The 25,270-nt window shown below is 38.0% G+C and overlaps 1 protein-coding gene across 4 annotated transcripts in view; it reads left to right on the top strand.

Annotated features, from left to right (window-relative positions):
* Positions 1-561: 561 nt before the first annotated feature.
* Positions 562-25,270, top strand: part of CRBN (cereblon) — a 41,084-nt gene continuing 16,375 nt past the window's right edge. The window contains exons 1-11 of one of the 4 annotated variants that reach the window (XM_053898267.1): positions 562-684; positions 4,797-4,909; positions 5,548-5,750; positions 6,587-6,736; positions 10,662-10,821; positions 19,363-19,425; positions 20,641-20,725; positions 21,329-21,444; positions 22,081-22,145; positions 22,796-22,927; positions 23,895-24,057. In XM_053898267.1, coding sequence (XP_053754242.1) covers positions 618-684; positions 4,797-4,909; positions 5,548-5,750; positions 6,587-6,736; positions 10,662-10,821; positions 19,363-19,425; positions 20,641-20,725; positions 21,329-21,444; positions 22,081-22,145; positions 22,796-22,927; positions 23,895-24,057 — 1,317 coding nt within the window. In that variant the 5' untranslated portion in view covers positions 562-617. Of the gene's footprint in view, positions 685-4,796; positions 4,910-5,547; positions 5,751-6,586; positions 6,737-10,661; positions 10,822-19,362; positions 19,426-20,640; positions 20,726-21,328; positions 21,445-22,080; positions 22,146-22,795; positions 22,928-23,894; positions 24,980-25,270 lie in introns of those variants that run through there. The other 3 variants (XM_019428743.2, XM_053898268.1, XM_019428744.2) reach the window with 3 other exon arrangements.

Genomic DNA, 25,270 nt, shown 5'->3' with positions numbered 1-25,270 from the left:
ATCATGAGTCGGCTCTTTCAGATTCAGAGGATCTTACTTCACCAGTCAATCATAGGCCTTTTTCTATTCTGTGGAATCATTATTTCAAGCATTTGCTTCTGATTAATACGTGTTAATTTTGGAATACATATGGGAAAGTACTGAAAATTGTTGGAAAGAATATCAGCTATAATCTAACTACCTTCGGAAAAACTGATGCATTTTTCCAGCCTTCATTTGTGTACTTTTACAGAATTGGAGTTTACGCTGTATAAACAGGTTTCTATTTGTTCCCCGCCTGCTTCGTCAAGAGCGAGGTGGAGACAAGCACCTGAGCCTCAGTTCCCCCACAGGTGAAATGTCACGCCGGGGGGCTGGAACCAGGCCAGGGCTCCGCAGTGTGTGCGGCAGACGGAAAGTCACGAGGTCACGGGTGGCAGAGACAGCTTTCAGCCCCCGCGGCCAGTCAGTCTTCCAGCCTGCAGCGCCCTTTCCCGGCTGCGGCCGGCAAGCTGTGGACCCTGGGGGCCGCCAGAGGGCGCTGTGGCCCCCGTGCGCGGCTGCGGCGGCGCGGGGCGGACTCTCCTCCGGCTGCCCGGGCGCCGCCCTGTCCCAGCCTCCTCTGCGGGTAAACAGACATGGCCGACGAGAGGGATCCGCAGGACGCTGCGCACGACATGGGCAACCACCTGCCACTCCTCCCTGGTAACCTCCCGGGGCCGGTCCTTGGCGGCGGGACGGGGCGAGGCTCGAGCCGTGAGCGGTGCCGCAGGGCTGAGGAGACGGACGGGGTGGGGCACCGAGGCCTGCAGGGGCGCCCCGGGAAGCGGCCTCACCTCAGGCCTTTGGCCAGCGACCTAGTCCTGGCGCTTCTGTCTCATGCTGGATCGCCTCAGGCTATGAGCGAGGGTTTTGGATCGGGGAGGGGGTTTGCTCCTAAGGACAGGGACCCTTCCCTCTCCGTCCGTTTTGTGTTTAGAACTTGAGTCCTAGGAAATGGGTTAAAACCAGGGGGATGGAGGGAGGGGATATAGGGGACCTGGTCAGGTTAGTAACCGTTACTTTTTCTGGACTTGTTCCGTTCAGTAAGAGTGACAGTTAACAGATGTTAAGCGTTTAACGTGTCACGGGCCCTGCGGTAAGCGTTTTGCGTGCATTTCTCTGTTTAATTCTCCCCACATAACTTTTCTGATTCCGGTTTGGTAAGTGAGAAATGGATGAGCAGTTTAGTTCAGTGACTTGCCCAAGGTGACACAGTAGCAGCCCCAGGACTGCAGTTTGAGTCTTTTTGTCAGCATAGCCAATGTCGCTTACCCACTTCACTGACAAGGAAGTACTAGCATGTTTTTCTCAAGCATGTATTTCATATACTTGATTAGAGAGACTTATAAGTGTGATGTTAAATTCAATTTTCTTTTTCCTTTGTTTCGTGAAAATTTGGACCTTGGCTTTATATTGGAATCCTGGGCAGAAAAAAATGCATGGAATAATTGTACAGATTTATCATGGAAGGCTGTAGAGGATATGCTTTCCAAGAGGTTATCCGACAAACTGGGGCTGTTAGCTGAGTTCCTTCCCTGTGTGCCAGTTAGGTGTTGTGGACCTGAGAAGAGGTATGATACACAGTCTGGAACTTGAGGAGGTTTATAATCTGTATGAGGCAGAAGTTTAGGGCCAGATAAGTTGATGCTCGTATCGTCCTTCAGAGAGATTGGGGTAAAGCATTGTGAGATGGGTCTGGAGACATCCAAAAGCACATAGTTAGGATGGGGTTGTGGAAGAGAAGGCCTAGGAGGTAGGTTGTGTTTCAGTTCTGGGGGAGCTTGTGTCTCTTGCCAGTGGGGTTGGGGCTTTTTTCTGTGGGTTGCCAAGAATCAATTGTGGGTTATAGGGAGTTGCCCAAGGAAAGCTTTGCTTGGAGGATTAATTTCTCCACTGGGAGTTGTGTGGATTGGAGAAGACTGATTGCATGCCCACCGTGTAGGAGGGACCTTTTATATAAAAATAAACCACAATGGTTGTTCCTGAAGCCAACCTAGCTGAATTGACATAAAGGTAAGTCTGTCAGCCTTTGACTGAAGAGCTGAGCTGTTTATTTCAGAGACATCAGCCCCACTCTGAACGTGCCAAATCCCGTTTCATGGAGGTTACTGATGTTCTGTTGGCATTCATATGCTGCTCCTGCATGAGATGAGTCATCAGACTTCACCCTGATAGTTGTGAACAGTCAGTATGTGTTTTGTTGAAAAGAATCAGGAGTGAGAAGGCCCAGAAAGGTTGTAGATATAATAATTAGGCTTTTGTAAATCATAGGTGAGTTTTGTGAAGAAGCATTGGATTGTCCATAAATTCATGTAGTATGAGGTTTTTTTTTTTCCAATTTTTTTAATGCTTATTTATTTTTGAAGGAGAGACAGACAGAGCATGAGTGGGGGAGAAGAGAGAGTTGGAGACACAGAATCCGAAGCAGGCTTCAGGCTCTGAGCTTTCAGGACAGAGCCCGATACGAGGCTCGAACTCACAAGGGCTGAGGTCAGAACCTGAGCTGAAGTCGGATGTTTAACCGACTGAGCCACGTAGGCTCCCCTATGTAGTATGAGTTGTTTTGAAGAGTAATACTCTTTAAGTGAAAAGGAAGTACTTTAAGATGCAAAGAATCTGTGTTGGCCAAGGGAAACATTAATAAATAAACAGCTGAGTAGGGGGAAGTGGGTTTTAGCCATATTTATGAGAAAGGCTACTGTATATAAGGAAAGCGCTTGAGATTTTTGTTGTTGTTGTTATTGTTGTTATCTTTTGGTGAAACTTCTGTGTTCTTAGCAAAAATTTGTATGAAGTGTTAGACCACTCACCATTTAAATATAAGTTTAAATAAGTTACACTACCCTCTTTGACAAATCCTAATATCTACGAATTTCTAAGAATTAATAGAAAGTCCAAGGCAATTACTGCATTGGAAAACATTTGTTTTTTTCTTGTCAGAAACCTAGCTGGAGGTAATTTGATTTAAATAGTCTTACACCCAAAAGAAAGTGACAATTTTGCATTGACGTTTTATCTACTCAGAAGTGTATTTGGGGCATTTGAAAATACATGAAATATGAGGTCAAAAACGAGCTTCACTTTGTCTATGCCAGGATTTCTGAACCTCAGCACTTTTGGGTTTTCTTTGGCTGGAAAATTCTTTGTTGTGGGGGACTGTCCTGCAGCTTGTGGGATCTTCAGCAGCATCTCTGTCCTCTGCCCACTAGATGCCAGTAGGGCTCCCTAGTTGTGACAACCAAAAATATTTCCACACATTTCCAAATATTCCCTGAGGGGTAAAATCAGCCCTAGTTGAGAACTGCAGATCTAGGATAGGAATTTTACCCACTGGCATTAACAAGACAGACTTCCATTTAGTAGAATAGTGCCTATTTAGTGTAGCCTTTCCTGACTCTCATTTCTATTATCAGTAACATCAGGTTTTTAAAGTAGATAAGTTTAGTTTTCAGAATTTAAATGTGTGTGGAGAAAGTTTTCTAAAATGTTTCCTTTAAAATACATTTTATGTTTCAAGTGAACTTTATTTTTGAATTTAAAATTCCAAAGCGAAATTCCTATGAAAATGATGACAGACATTTCATTTTTTAATAGTATAGTGACAGCCAGGGAATTGATGTCACTGCTATGAAAATGTTTTTGCTGGGTACTAATGTTATCTTTTCCTATTTTAATTAAAGGATCTTTCTTCCTTCCTTCTTTCCCTCTTTCCTGTCTTCTCCAAGAATTCTGTAAAGTTAAGAGTTTGAAAGACATTTAGAGATTGTCTTGTTCCTGCCTGTCATTTTTCAGATGCGGAATCTAAGGCATAATCAGGTGAAATGAGTTGTCTAAGTCCTTTTAGTTACTGGCAAGAGAGAAGAAAGGAATCTCTCATCCATAAGAATTTAAATAATTTATGTAGATAGTTCCCCTTCAAGGAGTGGGGAGCATAATCCCTCACCTTGTTAAGTGTGACTTTTGCCTAGTAATTGGCTTCCAAAGAGTACAAAGTGGAAAGGAGGAAAATAGTAACTTTACAGTAGAGAAATCTGACAATACCTCAGCTAGGTGATCACTGGCAACATCAGCAGTGATAAATCATATTAATAGTATGCACCCTTGATATATGATAAACACAGCCTTTAGCCTCTTGTGATGTTCTCCCCAAAGTACATAACCCCATTGTAATAATGAGAAATATATCACACAAATTCTGTTTGAGGGACACTGCAAAATGCCTAAGCAGTACTCAAAACTGTCAAGGCCATCAAAAACAAGGAAAGTTTGAGAAATCAGCCCCGAGGAGGCTAAGGGGATATGACAACTAAATGTCATGTGCTACTCTTGATGGGATCCTGAAACAGAAAAAGGATATTAGATAAAAATAAGGGTAGCCAAATAAAATGTGGAGTTTAGTTAATAGTAATGTGCCAACACTGATTTTTAGACAAATGTACCATACTAAGAAGTTAGAGGAGAGAGTGTATGGGAGATAAACAGGAAATCTCGATACTATTTTTGCAGCCTTTATGTAAATTTTAAACTAGTCTTAAAAAAAAAAAAAATAGTTGATTTAAAAAAGATGTAGTTAATGGGAGAGCCATACATACATCCAGCCCTCCAGCTGCCTTTTCACAGTACTATAGAGATTACAATATGCGAGTAGTGTTTAGAAGAAGCCCTCTTCTCCTGGGCTCGGAAGCCTCATGAAAGAACTCTGCATTTGAAGATGAATATCACTTTGACATTTTCTTGCATCCGTTTTTTTCCCTCAAAATCTTCTACTTTTACAGCAGAGAGTGAGGAAGAAGATGAAATTGAAATGGAAGTTGAAGACCAGGATAGCAAAGAAGCCAAAAAACCAAACGTCATAAATTTTGACACCAGTCTGCCAACATCACATACAGTATGTAATTTAGTAGCCGATCTTTTCTAATAGATCCATAAATATAACAGTAGATAGAGGTTTCTAAAAACAAGTAACTGAGTTTAGCATCATTGGATATTACCTCACGGTAGACATTGTGGAGGAGGACGTGCACTGTTTGCCCGTTGATACCCATACTTAATTAACTCTTATTTTCCAGCAGTTTCATACTATGTCCTAGATTCATACTATGTCCTCATTCTTTGAAGAATTCTCATCCTTCATACGTTTCCTCTAGTGGTAGGGCTACAAAAGTACTTTTTACTCTCTATAGTACTTGTTACCAGGGTGTTAGCTACCATGCTGACATTTTATAGTGGTCATTTGTGATATTTGGACATATGAGTTTTCTTATCTTAGTCAAAATAAAATATTTTGAACTAAAAAATGCTCTTGAATTTGTGTGTGAGACAATCTTCACAAGATAATGGAAATTCTACTCATAAGAATCAGAATGAGATTTTCACGTGGGATGCTGATACACCAACTTTACTATTTAAATAAATGTTGTAGCTATCGTTTATATTTCGTTTAATCTGATTTGTTCTTTGGTCTGTTGAGCTTGTCTTATTATGACATATCTCTGACCGTGTATCATTGTGTTCATTCTTAAATAGTATCTGGGCTCTGATATGGAAGAATTTCACGGCAGGACTCTGCATGATGACGACAGCTGCCAGGTTATTCCAGTTCTGCCACAGGTGATGATGATCCTGATTCCTGGGCAGACCTTACCTCTTCAGCTCTTTCGTCCTCAGGAAGTCAGCATGGTGCGGAATTTAATTCAGAAAGACAGAACCTTTGCGGTTCTTGCATACAGGTAAAATATTAGAGTGGATTTGCTTAACATACTCTCTTTCATGTAGAGTCACAGCAGAGGTCAGTGTTAAAGCCAAAACTGACTATTATTTTGTGTGCACAAGAGATTGGAAATGAATGTGAGGTAAGAAATTGTGATGAAAAGACTGAAGGTACAAGTAGGAGTATTTTTATTGTTCTCATTACCATCCAAATCAGATATTTCCTGTCACACACATTAAGCTTTCTGGTAATTGAAATTTTTAAAATCATTAATATTTAATAAAAATTTCTGGAATTGGATTTTCAGTAACTTTCATTATTTAAGGAGAAAGAGGGCTTTTCCATTTTAATGTAAAGGGTTACCTTTACAAAGGAGTGGCTTGTTCTTTTCTTTCTCTCAAAATTCATACATTGTCACAGTATAGACCAGTGGCAAACTGAAGCTGAATTTCAAGTATCCTATAGCACCTGGAGGAAAGCAGCAGTAGAAGCAAGAAATGAATACAGGAATTTCCCACCCCAGTACAATGCTGCTAATAATAAGCAGCAGAAATGATGGTCTACTGAAGTAAAAGAATTTCTGGTTTGGGAAATGAGACTTTAAACCCCTACCGATCCTAGATCGTCTTTAGTAACTGGAAATCTGTTATTTTCCTGAAGTGCTCGAATTGTTATTCTGAAGTTTTATTATATATCTACATTCTCCCATGTGATTTTACAATAAAATTAGGATAGCTTTGCAATAAGGGCTACTTGCTGTACTATTTTTTTCATCATGTGTATTGCTTTTGCCAACTTTGCATGTTTAAAAATTAAATGTTCAAAACTATTTTCTTTTAAAATTTACCTTGGAAGTAATGTACAGGAGAGGGAAGCACAGTTTGGAACAACAGCAGAGATATATGCCTATCGAGAAGAACAGGATTTTGGAATTGAGATAGTGAAAGTGAAAGCAATTGGACGACAAAGGTTCAAAGTTCTTGAGCTAAGAACACAGTCAGATGGGTAAGAAATACCATATATCTTAAAATGTGTATCATTAAATGAGATGGTTTTCTTAGATTTTTTTCCTATTTTACTGACCCTTGACATTTTTTAACTTTTGATTAGTTGTTCTCTTTCCCTTTGAAGGTATAGCCTAGTGGTTTCCAACTTGGGTATGCATCAGAACCACATGGGAGGTTTTTAAAACTATAGAGGCTTGAGTTTCATTCTCATCTCCCACCCCTAGAGAGTGGTTAACCTGGGGTGAGTCTGCAGCATCTTTTGTCCTGATTTCCAGGTGATTCTCATGTCCCTCCACATTTGAGAATAGTAGCATAAACCCAAAGAACAATGTCTTTGGGGATATGGCTTCTTTGAGATTGAAGGCCTCTCTTCAGAGTGAAAAAGGGTGGGGAGGCCACAGGCTTCTTAGCTGTCTGTGCGCTCACCAGGACAGCTGTGGTGTTTGCAGCGTTCCTGTAATAGTGAAAGCCACAGTGGTTGCTCCTGCAAAGTGCGCCATCTGAGGTGTAGGAACCATTTATAGTTAGCGCCCATCTCTGGTGCGAATTTTATATCACTTACAAATGTATTAACTATGTAATAAGCGATCAGTAAATTCTTGTTGTCTCTATACCTTACAAAGTTTAGAAATTCTCTAAGTATAATTGTTTTAACAGTGTGGCATAGCTCTCACGGTTTGAGCTTTTTCACAAGTTAAACGACCACTAACCTCACTTAAAAAAAAATCCAATTCACCTTGTTTTATCCTTTTAAAAACAAAGCAAAACAAAATATGCATTTGTCCTGATGATTGCATGTTACCTCGTATGAGAGTGGTTCTTAACTCTGGCACATAAGAATCACCTGTGAAGTATTGCAAAGATACAGGTTCTTGGGGTTCACCCAGTCCTAGTGAATTGGTCTCCTAACCAGAGCTGAAAATTTTATCTGACCTCTGTGTTGAACAGATATGCTCTGAACGTGTAGAACTTCAGAGGTTTTGTCTTGTTTTGTTCTCATGGTGGGCATTTACAAATATCACTGAATTATGGAAGTACAGGTGGGTGAGGCATCCCTTTGGGGCTAAAGAAATGAGGGGTGAGGTGCCAGAGCTCTCAGTGGTGCCCGCCCCACCCCCGCCCCCAGAACATTTCACGGTGCAGACTCTCATGGTGTTAACATGTTGTATTGTCATTACAGGATTGTATGTCTATCTCCCTCAATAGATGAACTGCCTGAGGACAATCAATGATTAACACTTCTGTATGTTCTGTAGTTAGGACCCTAAATGCCACATGAATGAATCAAACAGTGTCCTCCTGACGGCTGTGTATTGTGATAATTAGCAAACTGTTTTGTTACTACAGATCTTACTAACAGTTCCATATTTAAAGTACTTCCTATCCTCCTGCTTTTAAATCTTTGATTATTTGTGTGAATACTATGTTATAGGAACTATAAAAGAAACTTGACTTGGGAGAAAAGTTAGGTTTCTGAGACTTTCTTGACTTTTGACTGTGGGAAGACTGTTTTGAACACAAGATGGCAGTAGACGATTAACTCTGAAAACAGGTCAAAGACTATGTGTTTGATAGCAAAGATTAACATGAAACTGATAGGGTTAAACAAAACTTGGAAAGGGCACGTTCTGCTATTCTGTAGCCCGCTGCTAAGACCTCTCACAAAAGTGAGTCTTTTTAGTGTAAAAAGGTTCCATGGAATTAGATTTCTCTGGTTCCACTGCCCCTCTAGCCCTGTAGCTGCCTTCAGTAGAAGTGGTGAGATGGAAGGCACTCTGGAGGTAGATAATCTAGTGCATTTTGTCTTTTTCCAAACAAGACAAGTACCAGAGAGGTTAAGTGATTTGCCTGAAGTGATGTGGGTAGTAAGCTACTTTTGGTTGGTTCTGGGCCCCCTCACTTCCAAACTCATGCTCTTTCCACTCTACCAGAACTCCTCCATAGCCCCTTCGAAACTCAAGCCAATTTCCCTTTCTCCAGTCAAGTAGTGTGAGATAATAGTCATTTGTCTTTTACGTAAGTGACCCTTCATTTATAAAAACTATACGGTTGCCTTCTAACCTTTTCTAAGAGCCTTTATTTCTTTGGCATTTTCTGAACACACAAAAGGGTTTTTTGGTTTTTTTGAAAAATTAAAAAGTGTAAGTATGTCATTGAATCACTGTAGAACCCTTCAGAAATTCCTGAGTATTCCTTTGCATATTGAGAAGAAGAGGAGATTAATACCCTATTTGGAATTATAGAAGTTCTCTTACTTGTGGTAATTGAGACCATTAATCATCAGAATTATTCGAACTGTCTAAACCTAATTTGAAAGCAGTTTTTATTGCTCAACTTCGTTTCTTATAGCAATTTTTCTTAAGTCACATTTCATTGGTTTTTGTAATATTTATATAAATTATGTAACTATAATAACAAAACAACTGCTATAAACATGTTGGGAAGAAACAAAAGTAGCTTATGTTAAAAACAAAGAACCAGCCCTGTGTGTGCAGCTGACCCCAGGCGTGTCTAACAAGAGGAGCAGACAGTGTTGCTCAGGCCTGCAAGGCAATTCAGACAGCTGGTACCACAGACTGATTATTAAAATGATGAGTAAACCAATTTTTCAACAGCATTAATGTTTTTATCCATATACAACAAAATCTTATGTGATAGTTGAGTTAAACATCATTTTTAATTTAGTTACTGGTGACCTTAATTAAAGAAGAATTGGATTCCTAAACATTTCTGTAGAACGCCACACACTTTTGTTTTAAAAATATGATAACCAAGTATTTGTGTTCATGTGACAGGTGAAGAAAATAAAGATGTTATTGTTTTTAGGAGTTCTAATATAATATTTGAACACAGTTTGAACATGTTCGTTTGTTTTAACATTCTGAGAAATTGTGTAGACATATCTTTGATCTTGCAGGAAAGAAAAGAAGCTAGTGAAATGAGTCTAACCAAGTTAGCTAGTTTCATTCAGTAAGCAGAAGTATCAAAATTTCATTCCTCACTTTTTGTAGGTCAGGACCATGATTAATATGAAAAACCACGTAAGAATTTCTAAACATACTTAATAATGAAGCAGAGACCTTTTATATGTTGAACTTTGGCAATCTGACAGATTTTTGTTCCAGCATTTGAATGTATAATACAGTCTACATTTCAAGAGCTGTACTGTAGGAGATACGCTTCCAGACAAAATAGCTCATAGGTATGGTGTTCCTATTGGCATTTGCTCATGATTAAGATGTTTGCGGTTATGATATTCTCAAATAGCATTCTGGAAATGGTGACTTCACTCTCATGGGAATTTAAGTGATTTTTAGATTAAAAAAAGATAATATAATGCATATTTTGATTCTTTGCATTTCAAGTTAAATGTTTGAGAAGGAGAAAAAGAATGCACATAGAAATACAGACTACATGTAATTCTGTAGTCTTATTTTAGCTGTTCACATAAATGGGTTCTTGATTTTCTCTTTCTTTACTTGCCTACTCCTCCAGTGAGATTAGACTTAAGGGACAAGTGTAACAGCCAGGGAGCAGGTGGGAGCTGCAAGAGGTGGAGTGTCCAAGAATGTCTGAGAAACTAATTTAGAAGTATCAAGTGGTAATAGATGGTTGTATATTGATTTTTTAAATTTTGTTTCATTAATAAACTCTGTGTTTGTCTGACATGTACCAATCTCACTTTCCATTTTACAGTGAGATTGAAAATCTGTATTTGAGGTTATCTTTGCTATGATTTATGAACTACAGTATTTTCTGAAAATTCTTGCAATAATATTAATGTCGGCATTTGACGAATACTGAAATTTAAGAAAAAAACTGAAAGTCTTAGTATTTAAAATTACCCATAATGTTTAGAAACTTAGTAGTTTGAGTTAGTTTATTTTAAAAATGAACACCATGCTTGGTTCTCTTTATTTTAGAATCCAGCAAGCTAAAGTGCAAATTCTTCCCGAGTGTGTGTTGCCTTCAACCATGTCTGCAGTTCAGTTAGAATCCCTCAATAAATGCCAGATATTTCCTTCAAAACCTGTCTCATGGGAAGACCAGTATTCATATAAATGGTGGCAGAAATACCAGAAGGTGAGAAACTAATTTTTTGTGCATCTTCAGAAAATGAAGACAGGTTGCTTTTTTCCTGTATTTGAGAAAGGAACACAAGTCTCATGATTCACTCCCCAGACACCTTCTGTGGTAATACTCTGGCTGCATTTGATCAAAGCTAGAGCTTCTAAAAATTTCATAGGCAGCCATTTACATAAAAGCAGTTTGCAAAAATAGTCAAATGTCACAGTACTGTAAGGTGTTCTTGCTTTTATGCCTATCAGCTGTGTACTAGTTAATAGTTTGTGATTTTTAGTTCTGTGGAAATCTTGCTAAACTCTAATCAGATTACATGTTTGGCTCTTGAATCATAAACACATCACCTTAAGGAGAGGAGAGTTCCAAGTGGTAGTAGTATGTTCCAAATCTTTTAGACTTCTGAAAGCATTTTAGCTCTCTTTTTATATAACACGGTTGACATCACAAAAATTGGCACAGTATGTGTGCTCTGTGAAAGCACTGCTTGTTTGGGCATTAATTCTCACACATAATCCTTTAGGCTATATCACTCTTTATCCCAAAAAAAAATTTGATGAAGCCTGTTCCTACTCATTTTTCAGATGTATCAGTTTTGAGTATAAAGTAGTTAATAGTGGAGCACCTGGGTGGCTCAGTTGGTTAAACGTCTGACTCTTCTCTTCCGCTCCGGTCATGATCTCACAGTCATGAGTTCAAGCTTTGCGCTGAGCACAGAGCCTGTTTAAGATTCTCTCTTTCTCCCTCTGCCCCTCCCCCACTCGTGGTCTCTCTTTCTCTCAAAAAATGAAACCTAAATAAATTTAGAAAATAGCTAATATTTATGATTTCTGCATAAAGGAAATGATCACTTGTCTTTAAACTTAGAAAAAATCGGCTCTTTGAGGTTTATCTTTTAAAAATATGGAGACATTTCCATTTTAATCTGAAAAGTCTTACATTGATCAGTCACTCCTTTCTCTTTATGAAGTGGTACAGGTTTTAATTTTGAATAAATTTTCGTAGGATCCTAATTTGATATAAATTAATATAGATAATTGATAAAGGAGTCTTATAAACTAGCCAGTGTACCACCACTTGTAATGTTCCTAAGGTAGAATTCATCCAGTTTTCAGAGAGGACTTTGTGAGGATGGCTCCTTGGGGGACAGCAGGCTTATAACCAGGTGTCTGTAGGCTTCTTGTTTTTAGTAATCTGTACCTCAGTTGGACAGTCTGAGATATGGTTTTGTGTGTTTTAACAAGCATTTCTAAAAAGAATCCAAGAGGAAATGTAGAAATAGATTGCTTAAGGATTCCCACACAACCTTGAAACTAATATTTTTGAAGATTTAACAGATACGTATGCTTTAACTTTGCAGACAACTTTTCTATAGCTAGGCAGTACTTGTTTCACAACTGATACAGACACTTCAAATACACTTTTACCTTTGTTTAAGTTTAAGGGTAGAACAGTGGAAGATTTTGCTGTCATGTAGTCATTTTAAATGTCACCTTTGAAATAAGTACGTCAGAGTCAGCTCTGATGTACATGGGCTCCAAGGGAATGGTTTTCGAATTTTTTAAGTCATTCATGCCCGATAGTGTGTTCAGCACTGGGTGCTGCTGAGATGTTATGTGGCAAGGAAACTGCATCAAGGTGCTGCCTATGTATTTAAATAATTATATATTTCAATCTCAGGATTGGGTTTTAGGCGATGTAATGTATTTCGATTTATATCATAGTTCTTCCACACTAAGACTGGTTGCTAAAAAGCAACAGTTAAAAAACCCTAACTTAACTCTTGTTGTAAATTTGTAAGCATAGGGTGGGAGTGATTGTAGTTGATTCCTGACTTAAATGCTCTGTACTGGTTGTGTGTCCTGTCTGTGGGTTAAACAAGTAAGACTGGTTTTTTACTTCTTGTGTGTATTACTGATTGAATTCTTCTATTCTGTGGTTAAAGAATCTTAGCTTGTCAGGGCGCCTGGGTGGCTCAGTCGGTTGAGCGTTCGACTTCGGCTCAGGTCACGATCTCGCGGTCCGTGAGTTCAAGCCCCGCATCAGGCTCTGTGCTGACAGCTCAGAGCCTGGAGTCTGTTTCGGATTCTGTGTCTCCCTCTCTTTCTGAACACCCCCCCCCCCCATTCATGCTCTGTCTCTCTCTGTCTCAAAAATAAATAAACATTAAAAAAAAAAAAGAATCTTAGCTTGTCATATTAGTTCTGAATTAAGCCTTTGCAGCTCAATTGTCACTGGCAGACCAAGAGCAAGAAAGCCAAAAATGCAAAGACCAAGGAAGCATATGTTTGTTTGGAACCAGGTCCTCTTTCCCCTTTGTGATATTTCTTTAATAATAATCATATTTATTTCTCTAATGATAATAATAATATGTATATAATATGTTATTTTCATATTCAGAGTTGCCAAGGACTAAACAGAAGGTGCTAAGGAAGGAGAGAGGTATGAAAGGTTTAAGGAAATACAATTCCTTCATCCCATGTATTTTTCAAATTGTTTAATGGGTTTCCTTCTTTAAAATTTGAGTAAAGTTGCTTAGATTATGAAATTTGGGTCTGGATCACTAGGCCAAGACAAATGGCTAGCTGATCTATTTTGGACTGCACATGACCTAAAAACTCTGTTCTACTTTAGAGAGGCCGCTTTGAGCCACTCACCACGTGAAGGAAAAGGGGTAGGTGCCATTGGCCGGAACCCCATGTGCGTTGATTGATACTGTCTCAGTGGTTCAGCTTACTGTGCCTTTAGCTGGATGCTGACTTATCAGGGACTGGATTACATAACACTGCTTGTCCTAGGACAGATCTAAGGGTCGATTCACTTTATTCAGATCTGACTCTTAAACATCTCACCAGGATATGAAGCAGTGCATCCATTTGTCTACACGTCTGAGAGGTAGTTAAGGTAGTCAGAATTGGGAGATGCTTAGATGATTCTAAGCCAACTCAAGCTTATGTGGTTGCCAAATACTTTTTCAGCAGAAACGATACTTAAAGGGTATGGCAGTGTAGCCTTCCTGAGATGTATTCAGTTAACCTTGAAACTGTTTGCACACACTTTTCTTAACATTTGCCCTTGAGAACTGAACATTCTAAATGACAAAATTAAGCTTCCACAAGTATTCCTTTGTAATCTTCCATTCTGACAAGGGTGCCTCTGACAAGATGTCCCTAATGATTAAGAAGTTAGGCTAGTATAATCAGGGAACACTCTTCCAAAACTCACTTCCATCTGGAAACATTCCTTATTCTGTGATTTGATCTTTGAAACTAATACTTCTTTCTTTCCTTTCCTGTCACAGTGCCTTTCACTCTTGGCTGGGTTGATTGTATTGGGATTCTCACAATAAAGAAACTTTTCTTTAACGTACTTGGGAATATGACATACATTTTTAAGTGCGCCCCCTCCTAACCCAGACTTTCTCTTTGTTATATAGTCTTACTGTGTTAATGAGAAAAGAGTTGCATATGAAATGTAAAAAGAAATGAAATGTGGAAACCAATTAAGAAAGTGATTGATGCTTATCTTTCTAGTCTTGCTAAATTTATAAATGGTGCTCATAGGGAGCGGGAGCAGGAAAGAATTGAACACTGGTTCTGGCTCTGAAGAGCAAAGCTCTTGAAAGTGGGCTCACATGTTAGTTTCTCAGTCTTCGAGAATTTCTCTTTGAAGACACAAATATGTTCATTTCTTTCCATTTTGTTAGGTGAAAAGATACACTACTATCCTAGACCTTACTCTCTCTTACAGGAGATTATTCTGTATCAACTTTTGGAGCACTGCTTCCTTGTTTTCAAAGTTGCCCCGGTGTTCCCTTCTATGGCTAAGCTACAATTTACATGACCAGTCACCTCTGGATGACAGACCTGCACTAAGTGTTGTATACAAATGACCATGCATACAGGCAAAAATATATAATAAATTTTGGAAGTGGGATTACTGGATGACAGGGAATCTGCATTCGTAATTTTGACAGATGTTCTTGGAGTACCTTACTAAGGAGGTTGTTCCTGTGTGTAGTCTGACAGCAGTGGTCATCATGGCTTCACAGTGTAGTATCCAACTTAATTGTTGCTGATCTGATAAGTAAAACACAGAATCTTTTTGGAGGTTTAATTTGAATTTCTTTGGATATGAAATGAGGTATAACATTTTGTGTTGAATAACAATTTGTATTTCCTTTATTAGGAAGTGCCTGTTCATAGTATTTGCTCTTTGTGGATTTTTAGGAGTTTTTCATATGTTAGGAAACTTACCCTTTGTCTGGAATTAGTAAGTTCCACACATTTTCCCTTTGTGATTTGTCTTTTGACTTTGTCTTTGGTGTCCCACAGAAGGGTTTTTTTTTTCCTTAGGTAGTTAAATTTACCTTTTTTGTTAATGCTAGAAATTACTTCCTCATACAAAGGAATTTTTATTTTTTTAAATGTTTAGAATGTAATCTTTTACTTTTGACTTTGATTTCATTGCTTTTTAATGTCATCAAAACTTTTTAAGCTTTTATCCACATATAGTTTATCCTGGTATGAATTCAACTCCACTTTTTTTTTTTCCAGATGGCTCTTCATTGTCCTATTACCATTTTCTGAAAAACCCCTATTTTCCTTCACTGATACAAGGTGCCCCCTTACCAAAGACCAAATTCATGTTTTTTATTTTACTTTTCTTCTGCTTTGTTGTCAGTCTCTTTATGTACCTCCATTAACACTTTTCTAACTGTTGACAATTTTTAATTTTTGTAAATAAATGTATGACTGGTATATATTACTGGTCTTTTCTTTTTTCAAGGTCTCGCTGGCTACTATTGCTTAACCTTTCCATAGGAACTTGTCTACAAAGACAACTTTTTGCTTTGTCCCAGAATAGTAATAGTAGCAGTAAGACAGTAACATTTGTTGGCTTTTTTTATGTTAGAGAAAAAAAGGTCTTGAAAGCTTAGGCTGTGTGTAGTCAGGGACTTCCTTGGACAGTGCAGTGATTTCCCAGGCATATGTCGTATCCTTGTAGTTGTGTACCTGCCATTAGTAGTTTCGCAGTCTTGGAGCAGGAAAGAGCATACCCTTGCATTCCTGGGATAAATTATTTTTATTATTTACATTGCTGATGCTGATGGGATTTAATACAACAAATGACCACCTTTGACCACTGTGTATATCAGTGGCAATGATGTATTATTCATGTTTCGCCTTTTACATTGCTTTTCCAATTTTATTACTCTTCAAAGAGCCATTGAAGTGGAATTTCACATTTGTTTAACATTCCACATTGTTGGAAGGCAAATCTGAAGCAGGCTTTACAATGGAAGAATGTGATGGATTGCCTTCAGGGAACAGATTCATTTTCAGGGCGTTTCTGCTTTCCATAGTAAATCCTGTTCCCAGAGTGAATACTTCTTTACTAGAGAATCACACTTCGGTCACTTGTAAGCACCTAACTTTTAGGCTAGTACTAAAAATTTTTTTGAAGTGTAGCCCTTTTATGAAGTAAATTGTGGTGTTGATACATGTGAAGAATGCTCATAAATTGCCAGAACTTGCCATCAGTGTTACCCAGATGAAGACAGGAGCCATTGACATTGTGCCAGAAGTCTAAACTGGGACTCTTAAACTTGAGATATTGAAATGGCTTAAATTTGGGCGTTGGCTCTGTAAAAGCTAGCTGTAGTTTGCATAGTTGACTGTATAAAGCACATCACAAATATTAAGGATAAACATGTAATGGATCTGTAAGTAGAACTTTAGAATCTGTCAAGATAACCCTGAAAAAGAATTTTATTGATGTTCTCACTTTAAAAAGTTACAGAACTGAGACACATGAGTTGCAGTGTGTTCACATTCACAAAGGATGCAGGGTGGCGGGCGAATGGTAAGGATCCTGACCCGCTGCATTGCTCTTAATACACTAGTGTGCCACATTCTGTTCTCTGTTACAGTGGGAAGTCATGTTTACAATATGAATAAATTACTTTGGTTTCTCTTTATCTTGACATGGATGCCAAGTAAAATGCTACGCTTTTGTAATATAAAAATGATCATTCTGATGTGTAAAGTATATACTAATAACTGAATTGGGAGTGTGTAGTGTGTCAGTCTGCCAGACCGAAGCTTTGTTGGATTTTTGTCACTTTGTAATTCTAAGTATACTGCTAGAAAGTAAGCTGCTCTGCAAGAAAATGTATGCTCCAATGATTTTGGCCTTTTTTTCTTTTAGTCACTGGTATGTATACTCCCAGTGTGTAAAGATAATGCCTGACACCTACGTACTGGGTGCTCAGAATATTTCTTGAATGAATAATGGTTACAGTCAGACTCCCTGGATGCACAGCCTAGCAGCTCCCCATGTACTGTGACTTTGGGCAAGTTTTACCATCCTTCTTTGCCTGTTTCCTTCTTTTTCAAATGGGGATGATAATACTACCAACCTTAAAGAATTATTTTAAGACCAATAAAGTGGTTGCCATTGCTATTACTACATATTCACAGTTACTTGAAAGGCTGTTGTAGTTCTTTATTCTGTGTGCTTATTCTGTAGCATTTATTTGGAGTGTGACAAAATTCTTTAGCCTTAGTTTTTGGTCTTAGAAGTAAAGAACTGATTGGAGAGTAACTTAAGTGCCTTACAATCTGGCTCCTCTGGCTTAAATCACTTTTTGAACATGTACTTGGAGGCCATCCCAGACCCGTCTTTTGGTAGATTCAAATATAAGAAAGATGAGATTGAGCCGAAACTTCCTCTCATTAAAGAATCCATTGGTTTGAGTTTGAGCTTTAGTGGATGAGCCTTGAGAAACAAGTCCATCCTCACCCACGTAGTAGTTCCCTAAAATATTTAAAAGAAATTACCACGTCCCCTTGAGAGGCAGCTCCAAACTAAACATCCCTAATGCAAACTGTTGACCTCCTCTTAGCATCCTTGCCCCTGACAATTAAAGTTCCCATTTCTGACTGTCACAGAAGGGTAACATTATTGTCTCTTCTTAGATTCTGGACATCTTCTAGCATAAGATTGCAGGGAGAGTAGGATGTGAGCTCTGCAGCACATTGGTTAGTTCATCTATCAGCTGAGTCCCCCAAGTCTTTTTCACATGTGTGGTGTACCCATGTTTCCTCATTTCATGCCCATTCGTTTGGTCATGCAGGTGCAAGCACAGGATTTCCCTTTCATTCTGTTAAATCTTACAGCTTGCTTTTCTTGTTCTATTCTGGGACAGTCCTTTTTGAGCCACCTTACTCCTTTCCCACCCACTTTTCATGTGTCATGCCCCACGTTAACAGTTTACAAAATTATGAATGTCTGTACTTACATAGGTTTTGTTTTCTTTATTGAGGAAGATGTAATCATTCTTTATGCTCTGTAGGTTTGATATGCCTTGTTTGATCAGGTGCAAAGTATCCCCTAGTGTATTACATACTCTAATGTACTCATTGTTTGTTGACATTTAGGTTGTTTACAATTTGTTCCTATTAATAGCACTGCTATAGTGCATTCCCAATCATATTTTTGTGTCCTGTAGAATACTTCTCTTCCCAAACTTTTTTGGGAGTTCTTACTTCTTCTTCCAGGTGAACTTTAAGTTATGCTTCTAAATTCCAATCTCATTGGTATTATTACGCTGAATATGTGCTTTGAGGACTCACATTTTAATTATTGAGTCTTCCCATCAAAAACAGAAATTCTACTGGAATTTAACTCACATTTTTCTTTTTTAAAATTTTTTTTTTTTCAACGTTTTTTTATTTTTTATTTTTGGGACAGAGAGAGACAGAGCATGAACAGGGGAGGGGCAGAGAGAGAGGGAGACACAGAATCGGAAACAGGCTCCAGGCTCCGAGCCATCAGCCCAGAGCCTGACGTGGGGCTCGAACTCACGGACCGCGAGATCGTGACCTGGCTGAAGTCGGACGCTTAACCGACTGCGCCACCCAGGCGCCCCTTAACTCACATTTTTCTATGGATTTAGGCATGCTTGCATTTGGATTCTAAAATACAACAATTGGAAGAGCTACCCAGTGGTTTTTCCCTTTCCCGGAGTTCTATGAAATGGGGGACTTCATCCTGGACTCTCAAGTTATGATCATTTTTTTTCTTAGAATGGACTCATTTATTATATGTGTCTCTACAGTAATTCACTTTAAAGCCATTTAAAGTTTTACACAAAGACAATTTGGATTATATTTTTAGTTTCCCTGCATATACTGAACAAATGATTAATAGGCATATAATGTGATATGTTATGCTGTAACATAACTATGTTTAGTCACTCTTCAAGTTCACCATAACTTCACTAAGTTATCCTCAGCATTAAAATGTTAAACCATCCCAGTAAGAATGAGGATTCTACTTGCAGTACAAACTGAAAGCTGTAAAACCATGATTGTCACATTTAGTAGGTAATGAATCATCTGTTAATAGTGTTATCTACAAAATTTTTCCATATTTTTGAATTTAGAACATATTTTCCAGGGCCAAAATCAGTTTTCAAACACTGTTCTTTCCACCATAAGAATCTACATAGAGTTTAAGTGACTTTTTTTCTGTTTTCAGAGAAAGTTTCATTGTGCAAATTTGACTTCATGGCCTCGCTGGCTGTATTCCTTATATGATGCTGTAAGTATTACCTTGTACTTTTTTATCTCTAGGGTAAGCCTTGTCATAATAAAGGGTCATTAGAATGAAACATGGGCTTTCATACTCAGCGGTATCTCATTTTCAGAACTAATGCCCTTCTTTACATTTAAGTAGAATGCAAAGGAATCAAATTCTGCTGGATTTACTTCCCCTTTATAGAATTTTTCATTTTCCCAGTTTCTAGTGGCTTATAAATTCAGGATAAGGTAATGAGATGTTTTAGGGTCTGTTAAGGATTTGAAATGTGTTAAGTGGTAGGTAGGTTTCGAAAATTAAAGAATCCCATAACAGTGTTTTGTTGTTTTTCCTAAACAAGTAGATGAACTTAGGTCTCTTGACCCCAGTTAGTCTACTGCATCCACCAGTGTTCTTTCTCCTCAAATTGTCGTACTTAGGCATCACCATACCTTGCAAAACTTAGTAAGAGGCAGACTGGAAGTGTTCAAAGAATCTGGGTTTTAGACACAAAGACTTTTAAAAGCTTGATTTCTATCATTTTCCATATGGTTTGAGGCAAACCATTACCTATCTCAATAAATTCAGTTTTTAAAATGGGGAGAGTGATAGTTATTGTATTTGGCACACAGTAGGCATTCAACAAATGTTAGTCATTTCCCTTAGTGAACCCCCTAAGACTTGGAATCTTAGGAAGGGTAAATACTGAAATTTGAGCACTTCTCACAAGCACAACAGCAAGAAACTACAGTTCACTCTGCCCTTCAGCACTTTGGGCCATTACAAATGCACAACAGACAAGTGTTTTTTGCAGACATCTGTGAAAAGACAGGAAGCACTCTTGTGTACTAAATGGGTGCCAAGTAAGGTGTAAATAGCAAGTGCTCCTGTAATTTATAGGGGCCGCTATCCCTGTGGACAGAGTTAGGAAAGCCTTCCTAGAAAAAGGGGGAAGAGAGGCCAATTGCACACAGTTCGTAAGAAAACACCTAGAAGGTAGCAGGTCAGGAGCACGTGCCACTACAAACACAGTGCAGGACAGAAGCCTGGAAGGCCACCGTAGTGCCGGGTGGAGGAGCCGGGGCCGTGACCATCTGTGCGCGAGACAACAGAGTTGAAACTGGGACTTGGATTTTAGTACATAGAGTGAGAACTTACATTGAAACTCTAGCTGAAAATCTGGCAGTAAATTGTAAAAAGTCTGTGAACCTTATTATGGCTGGTTTTACTTTAAACAAGGAAACTTTAATGGATAGAATTAAGAAACAGCTCCGTGAATGGGACGAAAATCTAAAAGACGATTCTCTTCCTTCAAATCCAATAGGTACGAAAAGTCTGCTTCCTTCCTGTGGCTTTTGTTTTACTAAAATTACTTTGTTTTCTGTGTAATGAAACCAAAAATTTTAGTTTCATAGTTTTATTCTGAAAAGCATACACATTTGTCTTGAGCAGTTTAAAAGAAAGTATTTTAGTGAATTGTAGCAAAGCTCTTAAATTCTGTGAGTACTCTAATTTTAGGCAGTTTTCCTATTCTGCACAACTTGCAGTAACTAGCTCTTATCGAAAAACTTGAGCATTAACACTTTCCCTGTTCTTTAAGGTGGCATTAAAAATGACCCTACCTAGTTCTAGGACTTATGTAGCTTATGTATATACTGTTTATTAGGTAGTTACCGTAGCCATTTTTCTAGTCTTTGAGGAAATTCTATTAACATGGGCTTGATTGTCATGTTTAAAAGACATTTATAAAACCAATTATAAGACGTTAATTTTAGAACTTCCTAAGAGTATATACTTGATAGCTAGTATATTTTAGTATTGTTTATGTGAAATATGTTCTTTGTGAATGCTATAGGGAGGGTTTATTTCAAAAAGACATTATTTATTTTCTGCTTTATAAAACTTGAAAAACCACCATGTCTTTAAGATTTTTCTTACAGAGTAGCTGCTTGTCTTCCTATCGATGATGTATTAAGGATTCAGCTCCTTAAAATTGGTAGTGCCATCCAACGACTCCGCTGTGAACTAGATATTATGAATAAAGTAAGTCACCATGTTCATGACACCTGTGTCTTAGGCTAGATTATCTGTGGGATCCAGTCATGCAGCTAGAAAACTAATTGTTTGCTAGTTTTATTTAATTTACATTTTTTATTTTTTTAATATTTATTTTTGAGGGAACATGAGTGGGGGAGGGGCAGAGAAAGAGGGAAACAGAATCTGAAGCAGGCTCAGAGCTTTCAGGACAGAGCCTGACACTGGGCTCGAACTCACAAGCAGTGAGATCATGACCTGAGCCAAAATCAAGAATCAGATGCTTAACTGACTGAGCCCCCCTCCAAGCATCCCTACATTAAAAATATTTAAAGGATAATTTAGACATTTCATTTGGGATCACACATACATTCAGATTGTTTTTACATCCTTTAAACGTTTCAAGTTTGATTTGTATGTGGAGCATATGTGGTTATATATATATATATGTCACTGTCCTATAAAGTCATTAGTTTTAGAAATGAGTATGTGTCACTTTCTCTAAAAACTATAGTTTTTAATGACTGGAAGGAAAACGTTATTCAGAGGGATCAGTACTTTCTGTAAAGTTTCTTGATGAGCTATGTAATTACATAATTAAACAAACGTGAGTTTTCCCCACTAATTTTCCCTTAAACTTTTTAGTGTACATCTCTTTGCTGTAAACAATGTCAAGAAACAGAAATAACAACCAAAAATGAAATATTCAGGTGAGAGCTTTATTACATTTTTAGTGTACTTCTGGATATATTTTCCCAACTCCTACAACAGAATTATAGTCAAGACTATATATATCCATTCTCCATAGATTTCCCTCCATTAAATTACAGTCATTTCAGCAAATGAAATAGGAGGGGGTTAAGATACCCTTCCTGATTGGGTACTCAGCAGCAATAGTTATGTAAGGTATTAATCAGCATGGTCAAGTCAATTATAAGGGGGCAATCCTTTCTTCCCCATTCCTGCTTGAAAATCTGTGTATCTTTTTAGTGAATAAGGATAACATGAATGCTTTAGGCTAGTATCTTACACTCAGGGCCAAAGGTAAAGTAGGACATGCTTCTGAACATGAACTGCTACTGCAAATAGGACACTATTGTGTAGGACAATAGAGAAATTGTTGTCTACAGAGTAGTCAGCAGCCCAAGGATGACCAAAAGGACATTTTCACTGTACTCCCTCTGTGAAAGACTCCTTTAGATGAAGTTTAACTCCCTATTTTACAAACGTGTAGACTGAAATTGGGCTGACTGCCAACCTTCTGTTTTCATAACGGGATTCTAAGCTGTTCCCTCTTATAACCTCATTAGACATTTCTTTCTTCCCATTTTGACTTATCCTCTGTGATTCTCTCTTGTAGTTTATCGTTATGTGGGCCGATGGCAGCTTATGTGAATCCTCATGGATACGTGCATGAGACGCTTACTGTGTATAAGGCTTGCAACTTGAATCTGATAGGTCGACCTTCTACAGAGCACAGCTGGTTTCCTGGGTAATGTGGTGGTGGTTACTTTTTTTTTTTTTTTGGTTTTGCTGCCTTAACTGGGCAGAAAAATCCAGAGTTGTTAGAATTATAATCGAAAATAGACACTAAGATGAATAATTCTATTTAAATGCTGTTCGTTTTGAGAATGGCTAGTAACAGTATTTTTGCAGTCTCACTAAATGTATAGTTGGAAAGTTGGCAACTGCAGTTATCCTTAAATTAGCTATACAGTTAACCCAGACCTCTTTCATTTTCCTTTTAGCTCATTCTGAAAATCAGCTGGCTTATGACCCAGCAATACTGTATCTGAACCAGTATATTCCATAATGTGTCAAACCAGAGAATATCCCAAGCAGTAATAGACAAAACAGATGCAGAAACCATTTAGTCCTGGTTTTGCTGAATGGCCTTCAAAGTATGAGCCTGATACAGCACCACCTGGAAACTTGTTAGGGTTGTTGAAAATACTATTAAGGCTGAGGAAAGTATAAGTAGTCAGAGGTAAGCTGAGTATGGATTAGTGGTTATACTTGCCATTTTGGACTTAGGACCATGTGACTCGAACTGTCCAATCTTATTTGATACAAAACTAGAATTAAGAGATATACCCTAGGGACGTAAGAAATGGTTTGGTTGATTTTTCTAGTTACAGTTTGACTCTTCTGACAAAATCATTCTTACTGTAGACGAGTAGGTCTAAAATACAGGTCTCTCTCCATCCCACCCCCCATTTTGACTTGACACCAGTGTATTTATGGAGGTGGTTGGTTGGTGTTTTCTAACATGACTGCAATATGAAACCGCCAGGGAAAAGTACCTGTGAGTTAATCCACATTAACAAGATTAGTTTTACACTGCTTAAGAGCACAGTCAAAACTACAGAATTTGGCTCTGTCTTCCTAACAGATTTACCGTGATAGCTTGGGATACAAAAATGTGTTTCCTTACCTGATACCTTTCTTTAATTGTGTAGGTACGCCTGGACTATCGCCCAGTGTAGGATCTGTGCAAGCCATATTGGATGGAAATTTACAGCCACCAAAAAAGACATGTCACCTCAGAAGTTTTGGGGTTTGACTCGATCTGCTCTGTTGCCCACAATCCCAGACACTGAAGATGAGATAAGTCCAGACAAAGTAATACTTTGCTTGTAAACAAATACATTAGGGATAAAGTTATTTATCAAGTTGGTCTTCTAAAAATCAGATCTGCTTTGGAAATTCCTGCTTTTGATGCATACCTAAGTAAAAAGCAACATTACATGGAAGGTTCCAAATGGTATTTAAAGATTTAAATTAAAATTAGGAATATCTACTTTAGTACCTTGGTACCATTATATTCTGGCTTGCCAGAATGTCCCTGATAGGACATGAAGACCTCACTGAAAGTGATGGCTTCCTGCAGAAAACATATTTGAAATTCCTCTTTTTGAAAGAGGCAAAGAAGAAAGGCTTTAATTTTCTTTAGTTTCTCTCATACTCATTTGTAAATTTTGAAAATATTAAAGAGTTAAAATATGCAGTTTGAGCCCCAAAAAAGTGTTCATTTCCTTATGTATTTGTTAGTGAAAAACGGTAACTTATGTATTTACTCTTTAATTTGAACCTAAACTACTATGGAGCAGGGATGCTAAAACATACCCTGTTCAATAAGGCTCCAAGTGACAGTGACTCTATTTTGTAAGCAATTTTGTTCCATGTAACTTGAAAAAAATTGTAAGTAAACTTTAAGAGCAAACAATATTACACATCCTCATTGTTTAAATAATGTAAAATATTTACTCACAAGCCAATAATTTAAGATGAAGTTCTAGATAGACTGATTTGCTACCTACCTCTTTGCTTATATGTTCAAGTGTTTTTTGGATCCTTTCACATTTGTGTAATTTTGATATTCCTTCACTGCTTTACAAAATTAACTGGGAAAAAAGTTCAACCAATGGGGGAAAATGTATGAGGCCCAGCCAAAAGCAGACTGTTAAAATCTGTGATGTTGTAATATATTATTTTCTTTTACCAAACATGCCATGGCTGTGACTGCCTAGACTTAAAACATCAACTGAATCTCATGCTGCATTATTTATATACAGGAAGTAAATGAAACCCAACTCAAGAATGCTGTCAGTTCTTTAAGAGTATATGCCAAGATTGTAGTTTTTTTCCTAAGCTATTACTACTACTGAGAACATTGGGTTTATAGGACTGTACTAGTTCTTCAGTCTTACACTAAACTAAAACTTATTTCCAATAGCAAAGCACATCTCTACACTGAAACCAGTCACAGAGAAGGAACACTGCTTTTACTTTTGCCATCTGAAAGGTGTAACCTCACAGAATGTTCTATTTTGTT

Source organism: Panthera pardus, unplaced genomic scaffold (genome assembly GCF_024362965.1).
Source record: "Panthera pardus isolate Hobbes unplaced genomic scaffold, ASM2436296v1 HiC_scaffold_8, whole genome shotgun sequence".
Classification (NCBI taxonomy): Eukaryota; Metazoa; Chordata; class Mammalia; order Carnivora; family Felidae; genus Panthera; species Panthera pardus.
Note: the sequence above shows the minus strand (reverse complement) of the source record. Positions and strands in the feature narration are given on the sequence as shown.